Source organism: Maylandia zebra, linkage group LG13, assembly GCF_041146795.1.
Source record: "Maylandia zebra isolate NMK-2024a linkage group LG13, Mzebra_GT3a, whole genome shotgun sequence".
NCBI classification, from domain to species: Eukaryota; Metazoa; Chordata; class Actinopteri; order Cichliformes; family Cichlidae; genus Maylandia; species Maylandia zebra.
The window spans coordinates 5,807,726-5,826,983 of NC_135179.1; the positions used below are offsets into that span (position 1 = coordinate 5,807,726).

Sequence of the window (19,258 nt, forward strand, 5' to 3'; positions counted from 1 at the left end):
GCATATTTGAGTAAAAGCGCAGCCACACATGTATTTTATAAACCCGAACACGGCTGCTTTCATTGTGGATGCCAGTCTTTTCTATAAGCAAACAGGCCAATCGATCAGTACAACACGGTTTAGAGTTTAAATAATCATGTTGTCTCAGTGATTTAATAATTTCTGAAAGGAGCTCTTATTGAGCATCTCAAGGCAGCTCTTTGTCAGCGAGACAATGAGCAACGTATGGAGAGAATCACAGTGATTCAACATCTGGATGGACAGCAGGAGCGACGCTGGGTCACCTTGTCTGCCTGTCGGAAGGGGGGGTAGAAGAACGGGAGGAAGGGAACACTGAGGAAAAGAGAGAACACACAGAAAGAGGAGAGAAAGCAGCTGTGCGGCCATGAGAAGATAACTGTTTGAGAGGATAATTTTTTAGTTAATCAGTGTAACTGCTGCCTGCTAACCCTTCAGGGGAATTCAGGTGTGTGTGTTTGTGTGTGCACGCATGCACATATACAAGGGAAAATAAGGTTATAGCAGACTCGGGCACAACTTTTATTTTTAGGTCAAAGAAAAAGTTCATAGTTTTTCTCTTTTTCTTCATAGTTTTTAACAATCTGCCGGAGCAGTTGTGTATTGTATTTCAGCACCAGATCTGTCAGATAATTACCAGACTGACATAATACATAAAACACTTTTTTTACCCAAACTCCATGCAAACCACAACACAAAACATCAAAGTCTTAAAACTGAACCAATGTAACTAAAAAAACTCATGATGTAACCAAATAATTGTTTTATTTTGGGGTTTTTTTTCCTCCATGTAGGCAAGACTTCAATCCCACTGTTTCTTACCCTTTACTGATTTAATTAGTTGAACTTTGAATAACCACACAAACCACGAGCTGCAGTTACAAAGCTCCATGATACAAAGCAAAAAAAGCTCCTTCAGGGGAGTTCCCTTGGATAATGCATCTACTTCCAGTGATGCTGTTATTTGAGTTTCATTCTGACCACTGTGTGCAGGATCTCCTCCACTGTCATGAAGGCAAACCACTCAACTTGAGTATGTCTGTGAAGGTTCTTAGTCATCCAGGTCATCGTAGTCTAAGGAGTTTGGAAAGAAAAGCGTCTGGACTTCTTTAAGAAATGAAGAAGCTTTTCCGATGAAATGTGAAACATCTTCAAGGAAACTTATAGAAGTCCAGACACTTTTCCTCAGACCATTCAACTTGAATTTGGACAAAGTCACAGGGAGACAAATCTGGCTAATGAGGCAGGTGTCTGTTGACTTTTCAATGTACTGTATGCCTGCACCCAATGGCACAAACCCCACACTTCTGGTGGTTTCTACCAAATGTTCTCTGTCACATGCCTCGGGTCTTTCGAGGAGAACACCATGTTGACAGTTGACATAAAAGTCGGGTCAGTTTGACACAGATGTCAATGATGGCTTCGGTCAGACTGGAACCTGCACCGAGTAAAAAATAGTGACCATGTTGAAAGCAGACAACGTTGAAGAAACAAAGTCCTCAAAGTCCTCCAAGAGTTTTAGTAGCTGCATCTATGGTATCAATTTCAAAATCCTACGTCACCTCGTTCTGGAGTTACTGCAGTCACAAGATTTTCAAAAAACTTGACCTCTGACTTTGAGGTTGAAGTCACTGAGATTTGAACTTGTCCAAGTTTTTTCGTAGATACACCTATGGAATCAATTTTAAGCTCCTACGTCGCCTTGTTCTCGAGTTGATGCATTCAGAAACGTATGTGTTCAGGCTCCCCACCTACCCGCCCTCCTGCCCAGTGGGGTGACGACAGGACCCCATCAGCCTTTTACGGCTGAGTGGTAAAAAGGGCTTTGTAGCTCCACAGCAGATCTGATGCAGAGTTACTGTGTGAATGAAAAAAAGAACCGCCAGTGCTGTCAAACGTAAAATGTGACACTGAGTGGCAGGAGTCAGTAGAGACGCTGTGAAAGCTTTCAAAAGACACAGCAGAAAAACTTTGTGTCACACGCTGTAAAAAAAAGAAACATGTTTAGTTACTACTTTCCTTTCAGCTGTGGAATCCTGGGGCGTCTCCAAGACGAAAGCAAATTATGTTTGACAAACAGCCCTGTTTTGTTCAGCCTTCATGGCAAGTTAGCCCAAACAGCAGATATCATCAGATCAAAGACAATATTTTTCCTTAACATCTTTCCCGTCCTCCCTCCCTCCCAGGCAGACATGCACTGCTGCTGCTCAGTTGTTTATCCCATAAGGGTCGTCAGTACAACTTCACAGTATTTAGTTTTTTGTTTTTTTTTCTTAACTTTGTAAGTAGGATAGGGACTTGTGTGCGTGTGTGCATGAAAAGAGTATTCATGTATTTACCTCTCAGTCCTCACATCCAGTATGTACATTTCCTGTGCATGGGTGGTTGCATGCATCTTTGTTTGTTTGCATATTTGTCTGTATGGTTAATCAAGGAAACAAGAGGAAAAGTAGCACTAAAACAATTTCTGCCAGTCCCTCTGTGCATTTCCAATATGCTTGATTTCAAGCCTAACAAGAAGAAGAGCATCATGCAGGTTTAAAAGTTCGTTTCATTTCAGCTAATTACAATTCCAATTCTGAGAAATCTGACAGCAGTTAGACAATCTCAATTACAAGTGTGCATGTGCAAATTCTCACTCTGAATGAATCGTATCATTGTGTCACTAAAGGTATTAGCACCCCTCCCGACACCAAAAAAAAAATTAAAAAAACAACTGAAATTGAAATAGTCTGTGCCAATTTCTCAGGTTCACAGATGGGTGATCTTATTACCATAGTATGTACGCTGATTTAGCCTTTATGAAACTAAACACTGTGATGAGAAATGAGAAGACAGATGAGGAAGCCCTCACCCAGAACATAATCTGATATTCCAGCAGTCTGTTTCAAATAGAAATTCAAAACAAGCGTGAACTCACCTACAATGTCAGGCTGTCACAATCTCTTGCTGAGGTTTTATTTAATGCTTGTTAACAACTCATTATTTCCCATTTGCAACACTTTCCTGACAGAGCACAGGCCAGATATTACAACGTCACCTCACTGAGAAAACAAGTTAAACCTGGGCGAGTAAACACTTGGACACAATGGATTCAATATCAGACCCGGAAGGAGCTCAAGGTGCTTCAGGTAATATATGCATGAGGTCAAGTGACCTTGGCTGAGCCTTAACAATACAATAATCAGAGGTGGAAGCAAGTAGCAAAGTGCACAATCACCAGTGTTTCAGATGCATCCAAAGTTGCTCAAATACATGTGAAAATACATAATACAATGCATACTAAAGGTGGTGATATCACAGAAAGAGTACATGTACATGATGTGCAAATTTGCATATTCCAAAAATATCACACCATGCTAGCTCTACGTCATCTTACTTTCTCAAGAATGTAACACAAAATTCAGTTCAATCGAGTTTGATTTATATTGCGACAAAACAATGAAAGCAAGTGTGTTTTTAAAGGACTGGAAAAGAGCCATCATTTTCCACTATACTTTGCAAATAAAAGACATTAAGTAACAAACTTTTTGGAAATAAACTTGTGGAAAAGTTTTTACCTGTACTAGCTTAGCTAAAAAGTGATCACCTTCCAAGGTCTAATTTTTTCGCTACAACAAAGCAATTATTATATTATTGATGCCATTTCTGTTAATGTTAAATAATGCACATGGACATGTACTTATACTCCTATGCAAAGAATAATTGTTGTGGTTATATTATATAACTATAAAATAAGACTACACAGGTAACATTCTCCATACAGTCAGTTTTCCCAATACTCTAGATAAGCAAATGTCCATGATGCATTATTAGCAGATTGTCATACAAAGATACTCCATAGGACTTGTATATACTGGAGCCTAGTACACCATAAAAAATTGTGTGCACTGTATTCTCAGACTGCAATTAAAATGTTTGCACTGTCTGGTGTGTATATCATTCCAAAATGTCACAGGCTCATAACTATGTATCAAACTAAGTGAACCTCAGTGAAAGTGATCTAAAATAATATTTAATAGCCTGTCAAGGGTAACTACTGGATTGCAAAAAAGGTTTTTTGGCCTGATAGGACCAATTAGTGTATGTTGGATAGGAGTCCAGACAGACTGCCTGTCAGCGAATATTAAGGCGTCTTGGACGGACGCCACGTCGTGGCCTAATGAACGGCCTTTGGCCAGCAATGCTGTTGCTTGCTGATTACTGCCATGCGGCTACTTTGAGGTTTGAAGTGGCTACAACATTCTCCAATTTATATTTCATTTGTCTTTGATGTCACATCACCACAAGAACAAATCTAGTGCTATCTAGAAGAAATGGGGATATGACAAAGTAAATGTCCTCAATATTCTCCCATCACTGGTTCATATTATAGAAATTGCATCACTATTCAGTCTCGTTTGTTGGTGTCTATCATTAATTATCCCTTAATTGTGAGTGTGATACTGTCAGTAAACACGGGAGCTTCTTTGTTCGGCCTGACTAGGCTTTCCCAGCAGACCTGAGGGTAGCAAGCGCCACTGACTGTGGAGTGACTGATGTTAGCTTTTAATTCAAGGGACTGCTGTTCTTCCCAATGGAAGTGGTGGGACACTTGGTGGCCATTCCTAATTAGACGTCGCTTGTAGCTGACTGTGATAGAATATGACAGTGGTTCATTAAAGCGTTGTCCTGGTGATGCCTCCTCATAAATGCTAGTCTGACTGGGGGCAAACTCATTAAATAGCAAAGTTGCTTTTCATCAATGATCTGCTAGTTCAATATGACAGTGCTAACTGAAGCAAAGCATTGCTCTCTGCTCTCCATCCCCAAGTGAGATGAGAAACACTGCAGTCACCAGTCAGACGCTCACATTCGTCACTCTGAAAAAAAGATTTCATCAAGAAGAATTTTGGATTGTTTTTTTCCCCACACATTTGCTGTAAACTCTGTGAAAATTAGACTTCGTGTGTTGTATTGGTTTGCTCTCCATCTCTCCATGTGTCTCTGTGTGAGCTTCCGGAGGTGTGGGTTCGCTGAGGAGACTGCGAACCCGGAAGTGGTCTACTCGAGAGACGGCCGCACCTGCCGCTCGTCGTCCTCTGCCAGCTGCAGCAGATTACGCTCGTCTAGGAACGGCATTTAGGACTGCAGCTGAGCTGAGGCCGACGCTGGATCCTTGAGTCAGAACTCGTCAGTACTGCCGTGAGCTTTTACGTAACCTCCGCGGAAACAGATCCCCTGCTAACCCTCTGCCTTTTGTGTTACCAGGAATCGGGAGCGGAGTACGCCTCTAAAGTCACGGTGTGGGAATTGGAGTTTTTTGGAGTCGCCACCTTTCACTTCTCACGGACATCTGCACTGTGTGGGATTCAGGGAGAATCACCACGGGACCACAGTGCTGGGATTTTGTATATAGTTGTGTGTTTTTCACCTCCTGTAAATAAATCCACTGTCCTTCACTTAGAGTCTCGCGTTTGGGCCCTGCTTTCACTGTCACTCCACGGTCTGCCATCGCAGCCCGTGACAGCCTCTGTGCCAGGAAGGAAGCTCTGGCCAGAGGCTTCAGATTGGCCAATTCATCAAGTTTTATATTCTTTTTCTTTAACATTTAAGGGGAATTTCTTCAAATTTTGCACAAGGATGGACCAATTATATATTGAAGCAGGTCACCTTGAGGTGACTGTTGATGAGATTTGGAACTGTGTATATGAAACTGAATTGAATTTGACAATTGGTTAGTGAAAACCACCTTGCAGCTGCATTGGTCGTTAGCAGATTGCCTTGAACACAGTGAAACTGCAAAAAGTGCAACACAGACCGGAAACAGAAATGTAAAAGCTGTGCCTTCTGAAGTATGTTGGCTACAGATATGTTTACAACATTCTCCCTTTCCAGTTTGCATTGCCTTTTCTCAGATTTTAATACCAGTTGACTAGTATTTGGTAAGTGTTTGTAGGCAACTTGGCATCTTCCATGCAAACAGTAGGTGACCAAAGCAATCACCAGGAGGTTTTTGGTTTACCAAGCAACAGGTCAATATGGCTATATGGCTATATGGCAACTTCCAGGAATCACTCACCAATCAGATGGGAATTAGACAGCAACCCTCACCAAACCCCCCAGTGGTTGTATCACATCCAATATGCTTTGTTTATACCAGTCGTTCTTAACCTTGTTGGAGGTACCGAAGCCCACCAGTTTCATATGCACATTCACTGAACCCCTCTTTAGTGAAAAATAAAATGTGATTTTTTTCAAATTCAAGACATAGATATGTTTTTTACTGGTGCACAAAATGAGCCGTGCATGTCACGGCGGACGCTCTGCCGAACCCCTGAGACCGACTCACCGAACCCCTAGGGTTCAATCGAACCCAGGTTAAGAACACATTAAACAACCCACGTGCACATGATGTCACACAAAAAGAACTCATGTGACCATGATGTTGTACAAGAACTACCCATGTGTGCATGACAGCAATAAAAAAGCAAACCTCCCGCAGCAATTTTTAATTATCTGTTTAATTCACTGCAGTTTACCAGAACAGGATTTCTGAGTTAAAACTGTCGATGACTGAATGAGCTTTCAAGCATCAGTCCATCTTCCTGAAAATTTAGGTCAAAGTTCAGATTGAAACAACACATAATCCAATGATCCTATTTACAGCCGATATTGAAATAGTCTGTACAAATGAGTAAGAGGCTAGCAGACGCAGAGAGACAAGGGAGCAGATTGCTAAACATGTCTGATTCAGAGCAGATGCCAAGGGTGCTGGACTTGTTATGACACTCAGCTGTTAGACCTTGAGTAGCTGCTTGGTTTAGATAATGGCTTGTTGCTCACCTTTAAGAAGTTCGAGGTGAGTACTCAACCCCTTTTCCTGGACTTCTGATGCCCTGTTAAGTATTTTGTGTAAGGGTTGCTGCTCCTTAGGGCAGATGGTCACTGCCACATTAATGGAATAAATCCAACCTTACTCTGCAGAAGCAGCGTAGAAATATTTTATTTAAATTTAAGAATCACGTACACTCCTTATGACTGTCCCTTAAGAGGCCAATTTTGCCTTTAGTCCCACTGCAGACTTTACTGGCTTAAACCACTTAAGCGAAACATTGCTTACAATAAACTGAAAAGGTAAATATCTCGTTGAATGTGTTTTGAGGGAAAATTTCAACCCTGTTGTGACTACAGTGATGCTAACTAGGTGCATCAACCTAATTCAAGGAAAAGGAGGGTATTGAAGCAGCTGTGACTGCTCTTCTACACAAAACAATCTTATCAAAAGCTATTTTATGACCTATAGTTAAATAAAGCAACCTCTGGCCGCAGTGTACACAAACATGTTTGAGTCGGTGCAGACACCTTTAAATGTGGCTTTACAGTAAATCTTGCTGCACTGGATTATGGATGTTTTCTGATGTGTTGCTCAGTGGTGTATTTTAACTTGAACTGGGATATTTTCCTAAACCTTAAATAGTATATATTTGTCACGCAGTTAGCACGGTTACCTCGCAGCGAGGTCCTGGTTTCAAACTCAAGCTAGAGCCGAACATTTCTCTGGAATTTTCATTTTTGTGGGGCGAATTCCTCCATTAAAACAAGCTAAACTTATTTTTGTGTCACTATGCCTTTGACTAAGGTCCTGCCTTATAACTAGAGGTCCAGAGTGCTGCTGGGTAGTTTCCCTGGCTTCTGTTTCTCATACTAAAGAAGTGACAAAGCAGAAAATTGAATTTTTGTATGGGGAAAATACTAACATTTTCATAACCAAGTAGTTTTCTTTCCTACGCCTAACAAAATCAGAAGTGAAAGCAAAAAAAATTTGGACAGTAACTCAGTGCTTCCATTTGCCAATTTAAGATTGAAATAATAAAAAAAGAAAAAAACTTCTTGATTTGAAACTTGGGAGTTCTTTGTTATTTAAATAAAAAATGGAAAAGCATATAAACTGGTTTCCTTTTGCACTTTATAAACATAAAGGTTTAAATACACATCCTTTGATTATTCGCATGGCTAATACTCCCAACACTGACTCCTTAGATTCCAGTTAATCTCTCTGCTGTCAGCTGTCTGACAGCTTTTCACCATTTCTCCACATCAATAGACATCCACAGGTGGTGCAGCTGTACCAAAATTCTACTGTAAATCTGTCCGAATCTCCAGCACATGGTGTGCTTCCTCTCATGTACTCTGCATGTAATTTCACATGATGGAGATGAAGCCTCTCTTATCAGCACCTTCCTTCCAATGACATTTAAAGCTAATATTGACCTCTCCCACAATTGTAGCTCCTTTCCTCAAAGTACAAGGAAATAGATGGCTTTTAAATCTGTAATTTATACACTCGCTCTCTGCATGTGTGCACAGAAAAGGCTGCGGTGTGCTTTCATGCATGCATAGCCAAGTGTGCTTGCTCTTATTCAAACAGAGCCAGCTCCATTTCATAAACAGCAGAAAAGATAAAACCACATTAATGACATAACATAATGGAGTCGAACATGCAGCACTTCAGGTGCAGCCGTGGTGATATTAAGGACCCCTGTACATACACACTAACAACACTAAAAACTTGCACATGTGCATTTCTATGCCTGACTTGCATTATATATATATATATATATATATATATATATATATATATATATATATATATATATATATATATATAAGCATTATCCAAAGCTCTTCACACTACTGAGTAAGGGCATTGGATTGGTGCCATCTAGTGCCTTGAATCTTTAGTCTTAAAGCCAGTAGACTGGATAAAAATAGACAATCTATTAAGAGTCAAATAAAATAGCAGTTGTTTCAAAAGCAATCACAGGGGTAATATTATCCTTTTGAACACATATTTTCACATATTTACTTCTTATTTGTAGTAGTGTTCACTGTAGAGCGTTTGATTTGATTTTGACATGAAGGAACTAAATAGCATTTGCTTGCTGGTCAGAGACAGCTGCAAGACTGGGACAAATCAATTGGCAGTGTGTCTGGGGAAACAATTAAGACAACGTGGATAAATCAAAAAAATAAACCAAAAAAACTGCTGTTCCTTAAATGGCCATTTGAGGCAGACTCCAAAAGCTAGTCAGCTCCCTGGACTCCCACGTTAGAATAACCCTAACTCTGCAGAGGAATAAGCATGTTTACAACCCAGTGCAAAAATGTTTTAGAGCAGGGGTCGGCAACCCTGGGCACGCGGGCCACAGCTGGCACGTGAAGGATTAACTGATGGCACGTCCATAGTCGGCCCGGTGACTTTTTGTTTTTATGGGCCGATGATTTTTTTATTTTGTTTTTTTTGTAACGGTATAAACAGTGAAAGGTGGCGGACTGGCCAGATGCTGGCCGATGTGTAAAAATAACTCAGTTTTTTGGTCGTGGTTATGGCGAAGCTTCCACAGAGGCCAGCAGGTGGATGAGGGAAAGGGGAGGCAGGAGGAGGAGAGACCCGAGGCGGCCGCCGGTCGGAGCTTCAGGTGAACTGAACTTCAGGTAAGAAGTTATGACCTTCAGTCTGTCTGGGTCAGATATAAACCAAGTTTAGGTGGAGTTTATTTTCGTTGTGCTGACTTTTTACCGTCAATTACAATAACTCGTACTGCGTACTAGCTAGCATGACGGAGTTTCTATACAGCTGGGTGGATGTTATGATGTTACTGATAGTGAGCATTATTTTATACATAAAGTTAGTAGAGTTGCCAACCGTCCCGTAAAAATGGAATCATCCCGTATTCAGAGAAAATATTACGCGTTTCGTATTGAGCTGAAAAGGAACATGATAGTTTCGTAGCTTGAACCTATCCGCTGGAACGTTGAGGACAATATAATTACACAGCAAGCAAGACACGAAGTAGGCAAAGTTCTTCATGTTACTCATGCATGAGGGAGACCTGCCTGGAGCCAAGTGTCGTTCCACCACTTGACCTCCGTCAGACTCTCAGCCAGGCTCCCCATAGCACTCCTTTTATTGTGGTTACATGAATATGCATAGGGTCATTAACATATGACATCTTACATAGGTATACATGTGAACAAAGAATACTGTGTGTGTGTGTGTGTGTGTGTGTGTGTGTGTGTGTGTGTGTGGTCAAGATGTGACCCTGTGAAGACTCCCCAAAGGCTGGTGCCAGGAGTCTAGGGCTCCTTCTGAACAAAAGGCTCTTATACTTAAACAGATATACGTGTGTTTGCTAAACCATATATCAGCAAGAGAAGATACGACCTCTCCTAGGAGGTGTGTGATCTATGCCAGAACAATCTGTAGAGGAGTGAACGCACTCCCCTCTTTATGCTACACAGAGTTGTTACAGACCTCCTAGGATGAGACATTCTTTCAATCTACAAATGATTATACACCTCTAAGCATATATGGTTAAATATTTCTAAGCATAAATGACAATCAACAATACAAAACCTAACAGAACACAGTCCTGTACTTCAGCTAGAATGGAAAAAGACGCAAAGGTGGAGTTTTTCTGCGTCTTTACGCTGTCAGTTGCCTCTTCTGTTGCTACTTCAATCATGAAACTGATCAATGATCAGCTGATCGGCTTATCTGACACAAGTCCCGTCTCTCTTGTTTGTTTATCGCTCACTTTGTGCCAGAAAGAGGAAACCAGCGGATGTCGCGCTAAACAACAGCAGCACGTTTAAGCTTGATCAGCTGTTGTTAGAATTTATTTAATATTACTTTCTAGTATCAGCTGATGTTTGCTGGAGCCACAGCTGTAAAAGCTGCTGGTCATGATGTCGGTTTGGATATGTGGTGAGAGGGAAACATGAAGATGAAACCAGGAGATTCATGCTGAATCATCAGAGCTGAACAGGTGATGGAGAAACAGGTTTACCTTTTAGGTGACATGAATGAGTTGAACTTATGAACTGTTTCTGAGAGACAAATAACACCAGGATCCTTTTCTAAGTAGCTGACAGCTGCTAACTGTGCAGGGGCGGGTCTAGCAAAGTTTTACCAGGGGGGCAGGTAGGGCATTAACAGGGAAAGGGGGGCACAAAGAAATACTTTCTTATTCTCATTTAAAATGTCTCGCTGTTATTAAATAATTATCTGAATCTTACAACCAAAGTTTTTATCTGATGTAAAATGTATAGAAATCATACATATACCAACAAGACAGTGTACATCACTGTTACAACAGTGTTTGTTTTCATTCAAAGGCTTTATGGCTTCAATACCTGGTGGGCCGGTCTCTAGTCAAAATGCCCAGGCCGATTTTTTGTCCCAGTCCAGCCCTGGGCACGACACACAGTGAATTCATCTGAATAAAAAATAAATGGCCGCGCCAGCAGTGCACATCGCAAATTAGCTCGCATAGACACAGTTGTGCCGCTTCTTAATGACGACATCTTAGCTAACAACCCCAAATACCAGATTCAACTTGTAATTGGCAAAAAATAACTTAGCCTACCGGTGAGAGGGACGTTGCTAGCTGGCAGTTTTTTCAAGCGATGTTGAAATTTCCACATTCCGACACTTCAAAAGCTTCAGTAGCTGTCTGCTCAGCGCAGCATCAGCACCATGGAAATACACGGATACATCCGTAGACTCAAGACAGAATTCACAATGCGTTTTTGGGACTTTCAAGTGTATGGACCAATGTTTTCTTTTCTGATCAAACCAGAAAGCTTTAATAAGCAGCTGGATTTGTCTCGCATTAACTGGCTGAGTTAATGCGACATCGAAATGCAGCTGATTGAAATAAAAACCTCGACTCTGTGGGGGTCAAAGTTTGCAGAACTACGAACACAGCTGGAATCCATAGCTGTTCATGTTCATGGAGCTTGCATTTTCACCTGCTGGACATCACTACCTGACAAGTTTAACTGTCTATTTGCTGATAGCTGCCAACATCTGTGAACAAATATAATTCTATAAAGTTCTTCTATATAGTGTATAACTTAATATAAAGTGTTATTAAATTTATTGCTAATGCAATCATATGGCACATTGACTTCTGAGGAAATTTTAGATGGCACTCATCATCAGAAAGGTTGCCTACCCCTGCTTTAAAGGCACAGTGTGCAAAATATGACCACTAGATGTCAGTAGATTGCAGATTGCAGTGAGCTCATTTCTGTTTTCTTACACCTCCCCATTAAAGTGTATAATCATATAGGAAAAAACATGTTTTAGTAAGCCAAGAGAGATCAGAAGCATTAAATGCAAGTCTGTACTCCATAACAGCCACAGACAGTTCTTCGCATGTCTCCATAATGCTGCTGCTGGCCGATGTGTTTCAACATATTTGAATAATCAACACTTAGCAATAAATCAAGAATAAATCGGATATTTGTCAATTAAATATTTTGTCAAGTCTAGCACTCTACAGGGAGTGCAGAATTTTTAGGCAAATGAGTATTTTGTCCACATCATCCTCTTCATGCATGTTTGTCTTACTCCAAGCTGTATAGGCTCGAAAGCCTACTACCAATTAAGCATATTAGGTGATGTGCATCTCTGTAATGAGAAGGGGTGTGGTCTAATGACATCAACACCCTATATCAGGTGTGCATAATTATTAGGCAACTTCCTTTCCTTTGGCAAAACGGGTCAAAAGAAGGACTTGACAGGCTCAGAAAAGTCAAAAATAGTGAGATATCTTGCAGAGGGATGCAGCAGTCTCAAAATTGCAAAGCTTCTGAAGTGTGATCATCGAACAATCAAGCTTTTCATTCAAAATAGTCAACAGGGTCGCAAGAAGCGTGTGGAAAAACCAAGGCGCAAAATAACTGCCCATGAACTGAGAAAAGTCAAGCGTGCAGCTGCAAAGATGCCACTTGCCACCAGTTTGGCCATATTTCAGAGCTGCAACATCACTGGAGTGCCCAAAAGCACAAGGCGTGCAATACTCAGAGACATGGCCAAGGTAAGAAAGGCTGAAAGACGACCACCACTGAACAAGACACACAAGCTGAAACGTCAAGACAGGGCCAAGAAATGTCTCAAGACTGATTTTTCTAAGGTTTTATGGACTGATGAAATGAGAGTGAGTCTTGATGGGCCAGATGGATGGGCCCGTGGCTGGATTGGTAAAGGGCAGAGAGCTCCAGTCCGACTCAGACGCCAGCAAGGTGGAGGTGGAGTACTGGTTTGGGCTGGTTATCATCAAAGATGAGCTTGTGGGGCCTTTTCGGGTTGAGGATGGAGTCAAGCTCAACTCCCAGTCCTACTGCCAGTTTCTGGAAGACACCTTCTTCAAGCAGTGGTACAGGAAGAAGTCTGCATCCTTCAAGAAAAACATGATTTTCATGCAGGACAATGCTCCATCACACCCGTCCAAGTACTCCACAGCGTGGCTGGCAAGAAAGGGTATAAAAGAAGTAAAACTAATGACATGGCCTCCTTGTTCACCTGATCTGAACCCCATTGAGAACCTGTGGTCCATCATCAAATGTGAGATTTACAAGGAGGGAAAACAGTACACCTCTCTGAACAGTGTCTGGGAGGCTGTGGTTGCTGCTGCACGCAATGTTGATGGTGAACAGATCAAAACACTGACAGAATCCATGGATGGCAGGCTTTTGAGTGTCCTTGCAAAGAAAGGTGGCTATATTGGTGGATATATCTGGACTCCCCAGGAACCTACGCCAGGATCCTGTTTGTGGACTTCAGCTCTGCCTTCAACACCATCCTTCCAGACCATCTCCGAGGCAAGCTTTCCCAGATGAATGTGCCTGATCCCATCTGCCGGTGGATCACTGACTTCCTGACGAACAGGAAGCAGCATGTGAGGCTGGGAAAGAATGTCTCGGACTCCCGGACCATCAGCACCGGCTCCCCTCAGGGCTGTGTTCTTTCTCCTCTGCTCTTCTCCCTGTACACCAACTGCTGCACCTCCACCCACCAGTCTGTCAAGCTAATCAAGTTTGCAGATGACACCACCGTTATTGGGCTCATCTCGGACGGGGATGAGTCTGCCTACAGGAGGGAGGTTGAACGTCTGGTGTCCTGGTGCAGCCACAACAACCTGGTGCTGAATGCCCAGAAGACAGTGGAGATTATTGTGGACTTCAGGAAGCACACAGCCCCACTCCCCCCCATCATCCTGACTGACACCCCCATCACCTCTGTGGACTCATTCCGCTTCCTGGGTACCACCATCACCCAGGACCTGAAGTGGGAGCCCACCATCACCTCCGTCATCAAGAAAGCCCAGCAGAGGATGTACTTCCTGAGGCAGCTGAAGAAATTCAACCTGCCAACACGGACGATGATGCAGTTCTACACTGCAATCATCGAGTCCATCCTCACCTCCTCCATCACCGTGTGGTACGCTGGAGCCACTATCAGGGACAAACAGAGACTGCAGCGTGTTGTGCGCTCTGCTGAGAAGGTGATTGGCTGCAGACTCCCATCTTTGCAGGACCTGTACACCTCCAGGACATTGCGGCGTGCAGCTCGGATCTCAGCTGACCCTTCTCACCCTGGACACAGTCTGTTTGACCTGCTCCCCTCAGGCAGGAGGCTCCGGTTCATTCGCACCAGAACCTCTCGCCATAAGAACAGTTTCTTCCCCTCTGCTGTTGGACACATGAACAATAACCATATGACTGTCCCCGCCACTAACACATGACCCTACGCTGTGTCACTGCATCATTCCATGTTTGGCACGGATCACCACCTGCACTCATGTATATATCTTTCAACGTAGCACTCTTAATTCTTATTCTCATGTATATATCTCATGCACATATCTTTCTACGTAGCACTTTTGATTCTTATTCCTACTTTTATTTTTTCATGTCTATTTAAGTGCTATTTATGACACTACGCTTGCACTGAAGCACCGCAGCAATTTCCTAATGTTGTAAACCTGCTCAACATTTGGCAATAAACCCCTTTCTGATTCTGATTCTGGTCGCTGATTTGTTTTTGTTTTGTTTTTGAATGTCAGAAATGTATATTTGTGAATGTGGAGATGTTATATTGGTTTCACTGGTGAAAATAAATAATTGAAATGGGTATATATTTGTTTTTTGTTAAGTTGCCTAATAATTATGCACAGTAATAGTCACCTGCACACACAGATATCCCCCTAAAATAGCTAAAACTAAAAACAAACTAAAAACTACTTCCAAAAACATTCAGCTTTGATATTAATGAGTTTTTTGGGTTCATTGAGAACATGGTTGTTGTTCAATAATAAAATTATTCCTCAAAAATACAACTTGCCTAATAATTCTGCACTCCCTGTAGAGCTCTACTTCAGTTCAGGAGATGAGGATTGAACTGAGGAGGAAGATTTTTTTTTTTTTAACCTGGTCTCATTATCTCTTTCTTTCACATCATTACTTCCTTGGATAAAGAGGACCCCTTCTTAAATAATAAACATAGGTATGATCCTTCATATCTTGAGTTTGAAGGTGCTAAGTATCTGACCAGTCTCTAGCCACATAAATAAAAAGCAATTTAGTGGAAGGAATTTGAATCACAGATTAATTCTGAAGTTCATGAGAATGCATCATTTTGTTGGAAGATGTTATCACACACTACTCAATTTATACTACATAGCCAAAAGTGTTTGCTCATCTGCCTAAAATTGTCCCAGAGGTCTTGGTATGCTCAACCATTAAGTGTCCGTTTCACTGGAACTAAGAAGCTGAGCCTAACTCTTGAAGAAACAAACTCACACAACACTCTCTATCTAACTTTACATTTGGCACAGTGTAGTTAGACAAGTCCTGTTCTCCTGACAAGTACAGAACCTCAATTGGCTCATCAATCAAAAGGCTCATCAATCGCCAAATGATTCTAACTCCCGAGAAGACGTCTCCACTGCTCGTCTCCAGTGGCAGCATGCGTTACAGCACTGCATCTGATGCTTTGCATTGTGCTTGGTGATGTAAAGCTTGGATGCAGCTGCTCAGCCACTGGAAGCAATTCCATGAAGCTCTCTTCACAGTGATGTTGAGCTAATCTGAAGGCCACATGAAGTTTGCAGTCTGTACTGATTAACTCTGCAGAAAGTTGGTGCCCTCTGCACACTATGCACCTCAGCATCCGCCGACCCCGCTCTGTGATTTTAAGTGACCTACCACTTTGTGGCTGATGTGCTTTTGTTCTCAATCGCTTCCACTTTGTTATAATACTGCTAACAGCTGATTGTGTTATATTTAGTAGTGAATACCACGCTGGAATTCACAGAGCATGTAATTCAATCATGTTTGTAGAAGCGGTCTGCATGCCTGGGTGCTTAACTCTTTACACCTGTGGCTATGGAAGTGATCAAAACACCTGATTTTAATAGTTTTAATTGATAAGTGAATAATTTTGCCAGTATAGAGTATATGTACAAGACGATAACTTATTTTTTCCTATTTAAAATCCTCAAAAAAGCTACTGAATGTACCTTCAAAGCAAACTGCCCTCTTTCCAGGCAAAAATAACTGCAGTGTGATCAAACTGTTTAACAATAAATAATTAATTTCCAAAATCTTAGCTGGTTTGTTTCTTTAACTGACTGTTGCCTTTCCTTGAAGGGCACAATGGTGCAAACCGCTCAGTCAAAGCATATCACGATAAAAGTTTTCCAGCAGCAAAGGTGAGAGTATGCCGCTATCCTTTCTTCAACAGACCTTGTTTTGCGATCAAAGGCATTTCTGATGTTACCAGTGCAATTGATGGCATGACTCTTCTGATTGCTGTATCCTTTCAAGCCTCCCTCATTGAAACAATGATAGCCTCACTCAAACTAGAGGGTTATTGACATTGACAGGACTTGAACTTGATTGTAGTGTGTTATAATATAAGAAGCGATGATGGCAATTCATAGACTGAACGTGTGTATGTATTTATGCACAAGTGGCTGCGAGAGAGACAGAGAAGATGCAGACTGAGTGAGAATGGTTGTGTGCCACAAAACATCTGTTTTGTCTGCAGCATTCCTCCTTCGTTTGCCCTTTGAAAGGAAAACCAGCAATTTGTTGCAAATGAGATAAGTCAATGTGATCCTTGCTAGCATCTGGAAGCAGGAAAACAAAGTTGTGGAGCGGAACAAAACTTTGTTTCTTTATCCATTTCAAAAGTAGGAAAATATTTGCAACCAACTGTTACACAAAGATGGTGTTCGCGGTTTCTTTTTCAAAACTTCAATATATGAGTCCAACTACTGAGAGATGGTTATGGAATATTTCTACATTTGCCCCAGACATGCAGTAGATATGATGGTTTTGTGGTCAAGCAAATAAATAACAATAACTGGACCCTCTCTCACAATCAAAAGTGAGGCACATATTGGTGTTAAAATTGGATCTGACTCTTATTTTATGAGAAAACCTTCAGGTTCATACCATGTTTTTGCTCACGAGAGGGCAAAACAACACAGTGATGCAGTTATTTCAATACTAACATCTACCAAAAGGTTTACTACCAACTAAGAATGTCCATTTTGAGCCAAAAGTACTGGATAGACAGATATTCGCTGGAAAATATTTAACTACTCTTTGAAAATCAATCACCCCACTAGACTCTCAAATGAATGTATAGTTGTGGTAAACCTGCTACATGACATGCTAGGAAGGAAGGAAGTGTGATTCTCTGTCAGGGCCAGAAATTTGATTTGAAAATTCAATTTTAAGGGACATAACCAAAGCTTCATTTGCATTTTACCTAAATAGGGTCATGTTTTCTTGAAGAGATTCATCTTCTTTTGACTGCTCTGCTCCGTTTAGAGGTCATAGTGGAGTTTAGAGGCAACCTGTTTATAGCAGGTCTCACTATCATCCTATAAACCTTGCCCTTCACTCTTGCTGCTGTGCTTCTGTCACAAATCACCCCTGATACTTGTCTCCACCCATTCCACCCTGTCTGCACTCTCTTTGAATAGTTGGAACCACATATTTAAATTCATCTACTTTTACTAGTCCTCGCAGCCTGTTAGACCTGTCCTCCTCTCATTTCCACATGTATTCTCTCTTGCTTCTATTCTCTCCAGTTCATACCTCCATCGTTCCAGGCTCACTTTCACATGCTCCCAGCTCTCACTACAGCTCACAACATCATCTGAATCATAGTCCACGAGAGCCCTTCCAGGCCTTTCTGTCAACCTGTCCATCATCATTTCCATCATTTTTTATTTATTTATTTATTTATTTTTTGCTCTCTTGGCTCTTCGCACTTTTCTCCTTCTCCCTCTCCCTTATCTTTCCTGCTTGGTTTCTCATGTCTTTTGCATAGTCTCGCTTATTCTCTAAGCCTCAAAGAGTTTCTCAGTCTTGTTCTCGAAAACCTAAAGAATTATGGATTTGATCAACTGGTCCCGTAACGGAATTGACACCTTCCTGGGCTTGGGAGAGCCCGATTGTCCTGCGGAGACGTTTGCTGCCGGACACGCATTGGTCGGTTGCGTTGTGTGTCTGCCGACACTCTCGATGGAGGACATTGAACGACATCTACCAATCTTTTTTCTCCTCATCTTTCCTCATGTTGTGCATTTTCCATTGTTATACCTCTCTGACCTGTCTTCCCCATGTGATGTTTGTGTAATGTATGCATGGTAAGATGGCGCTGGCACGGCTGGCAGCCTTAACCCAATTTCGCTCGGGATGAATAAAGTATTATCAGTCTATCAGTCACTGCAAACAAGAAGATTCTCAGGGCAGATCGTGATGTAAACCCAGCCTGTGGCTGTGGTTCATCAACTGCATCCCTCTGTAGTTACTACAGCTCTGTTTGCTCATAGAGATTAAATCAGTTAACATTCTAGATACAACTGGTAAACAACAATGCAAATTTGTATTCAAGTTACAATCAATTTTTCACCAAAATGCTATGAAATGTACTTAATGACACTTCTAAGCTGTACTGAAAGTCACCCTTTGGCATAGCTACAGTATGTGTGATTGATAAAGCTAATCACTAATTTCCACATTTGCCCAACTGAAGTGTATGTCCATTGCAGTAAGTTTCAACAAAGTTCAAATAAAGCAAGTTTCTTTTACTTTATTAAATTAAGTAATTACTTAAGATTATTACTCTGTGGTCACGTAAAATAATGAAAACTAACAGGGTTTGTGTCCGCTTCCTGGATGCTTTCCTTTCTTTTTGGAGACACAAAATGAAACAAAACATGCACACAGACTGACATATTAACCAAGGTAAGAATGGATGTGCGCAGGCGAGGGAGACTCAGGTGTATCGGTGGCGGGATACTTACAATAACAGGTTCCTCGAAGGGGGTTACCAAGGTAACGGTTCTCTGAGTCACATCTGCAACAACACAGAAAAAGAGACCGGTAC

The 19,258-nt window shown here is 41.6% G+C and overlaps 1 protein-coding gene across 3 annotated transcripts in view; it reads right to left on the bottom strand.

The window, feature by feature from the left end:
• Positions 1-19,258, bottom strand: part of atrnl1a (attractin-like 1a) — a 325,816-nt gene that overhangs the window by 163,410 nt on the left and 143,148 nt on the right. For all 3 annotated transcript variants that reach the window (XM_004553538.6, XM_004553537.6, XM_076891448.1), the window contains one exon: positions 19,176-19,228. In XM_004553538.6, the coding sequence (XP_004553595.2) occupies positions 19,176-19,228 (53 nt within the window). The remainder of the gene's footprint in view (positions 1-19,175; positions 19,229-19,258) is intronic.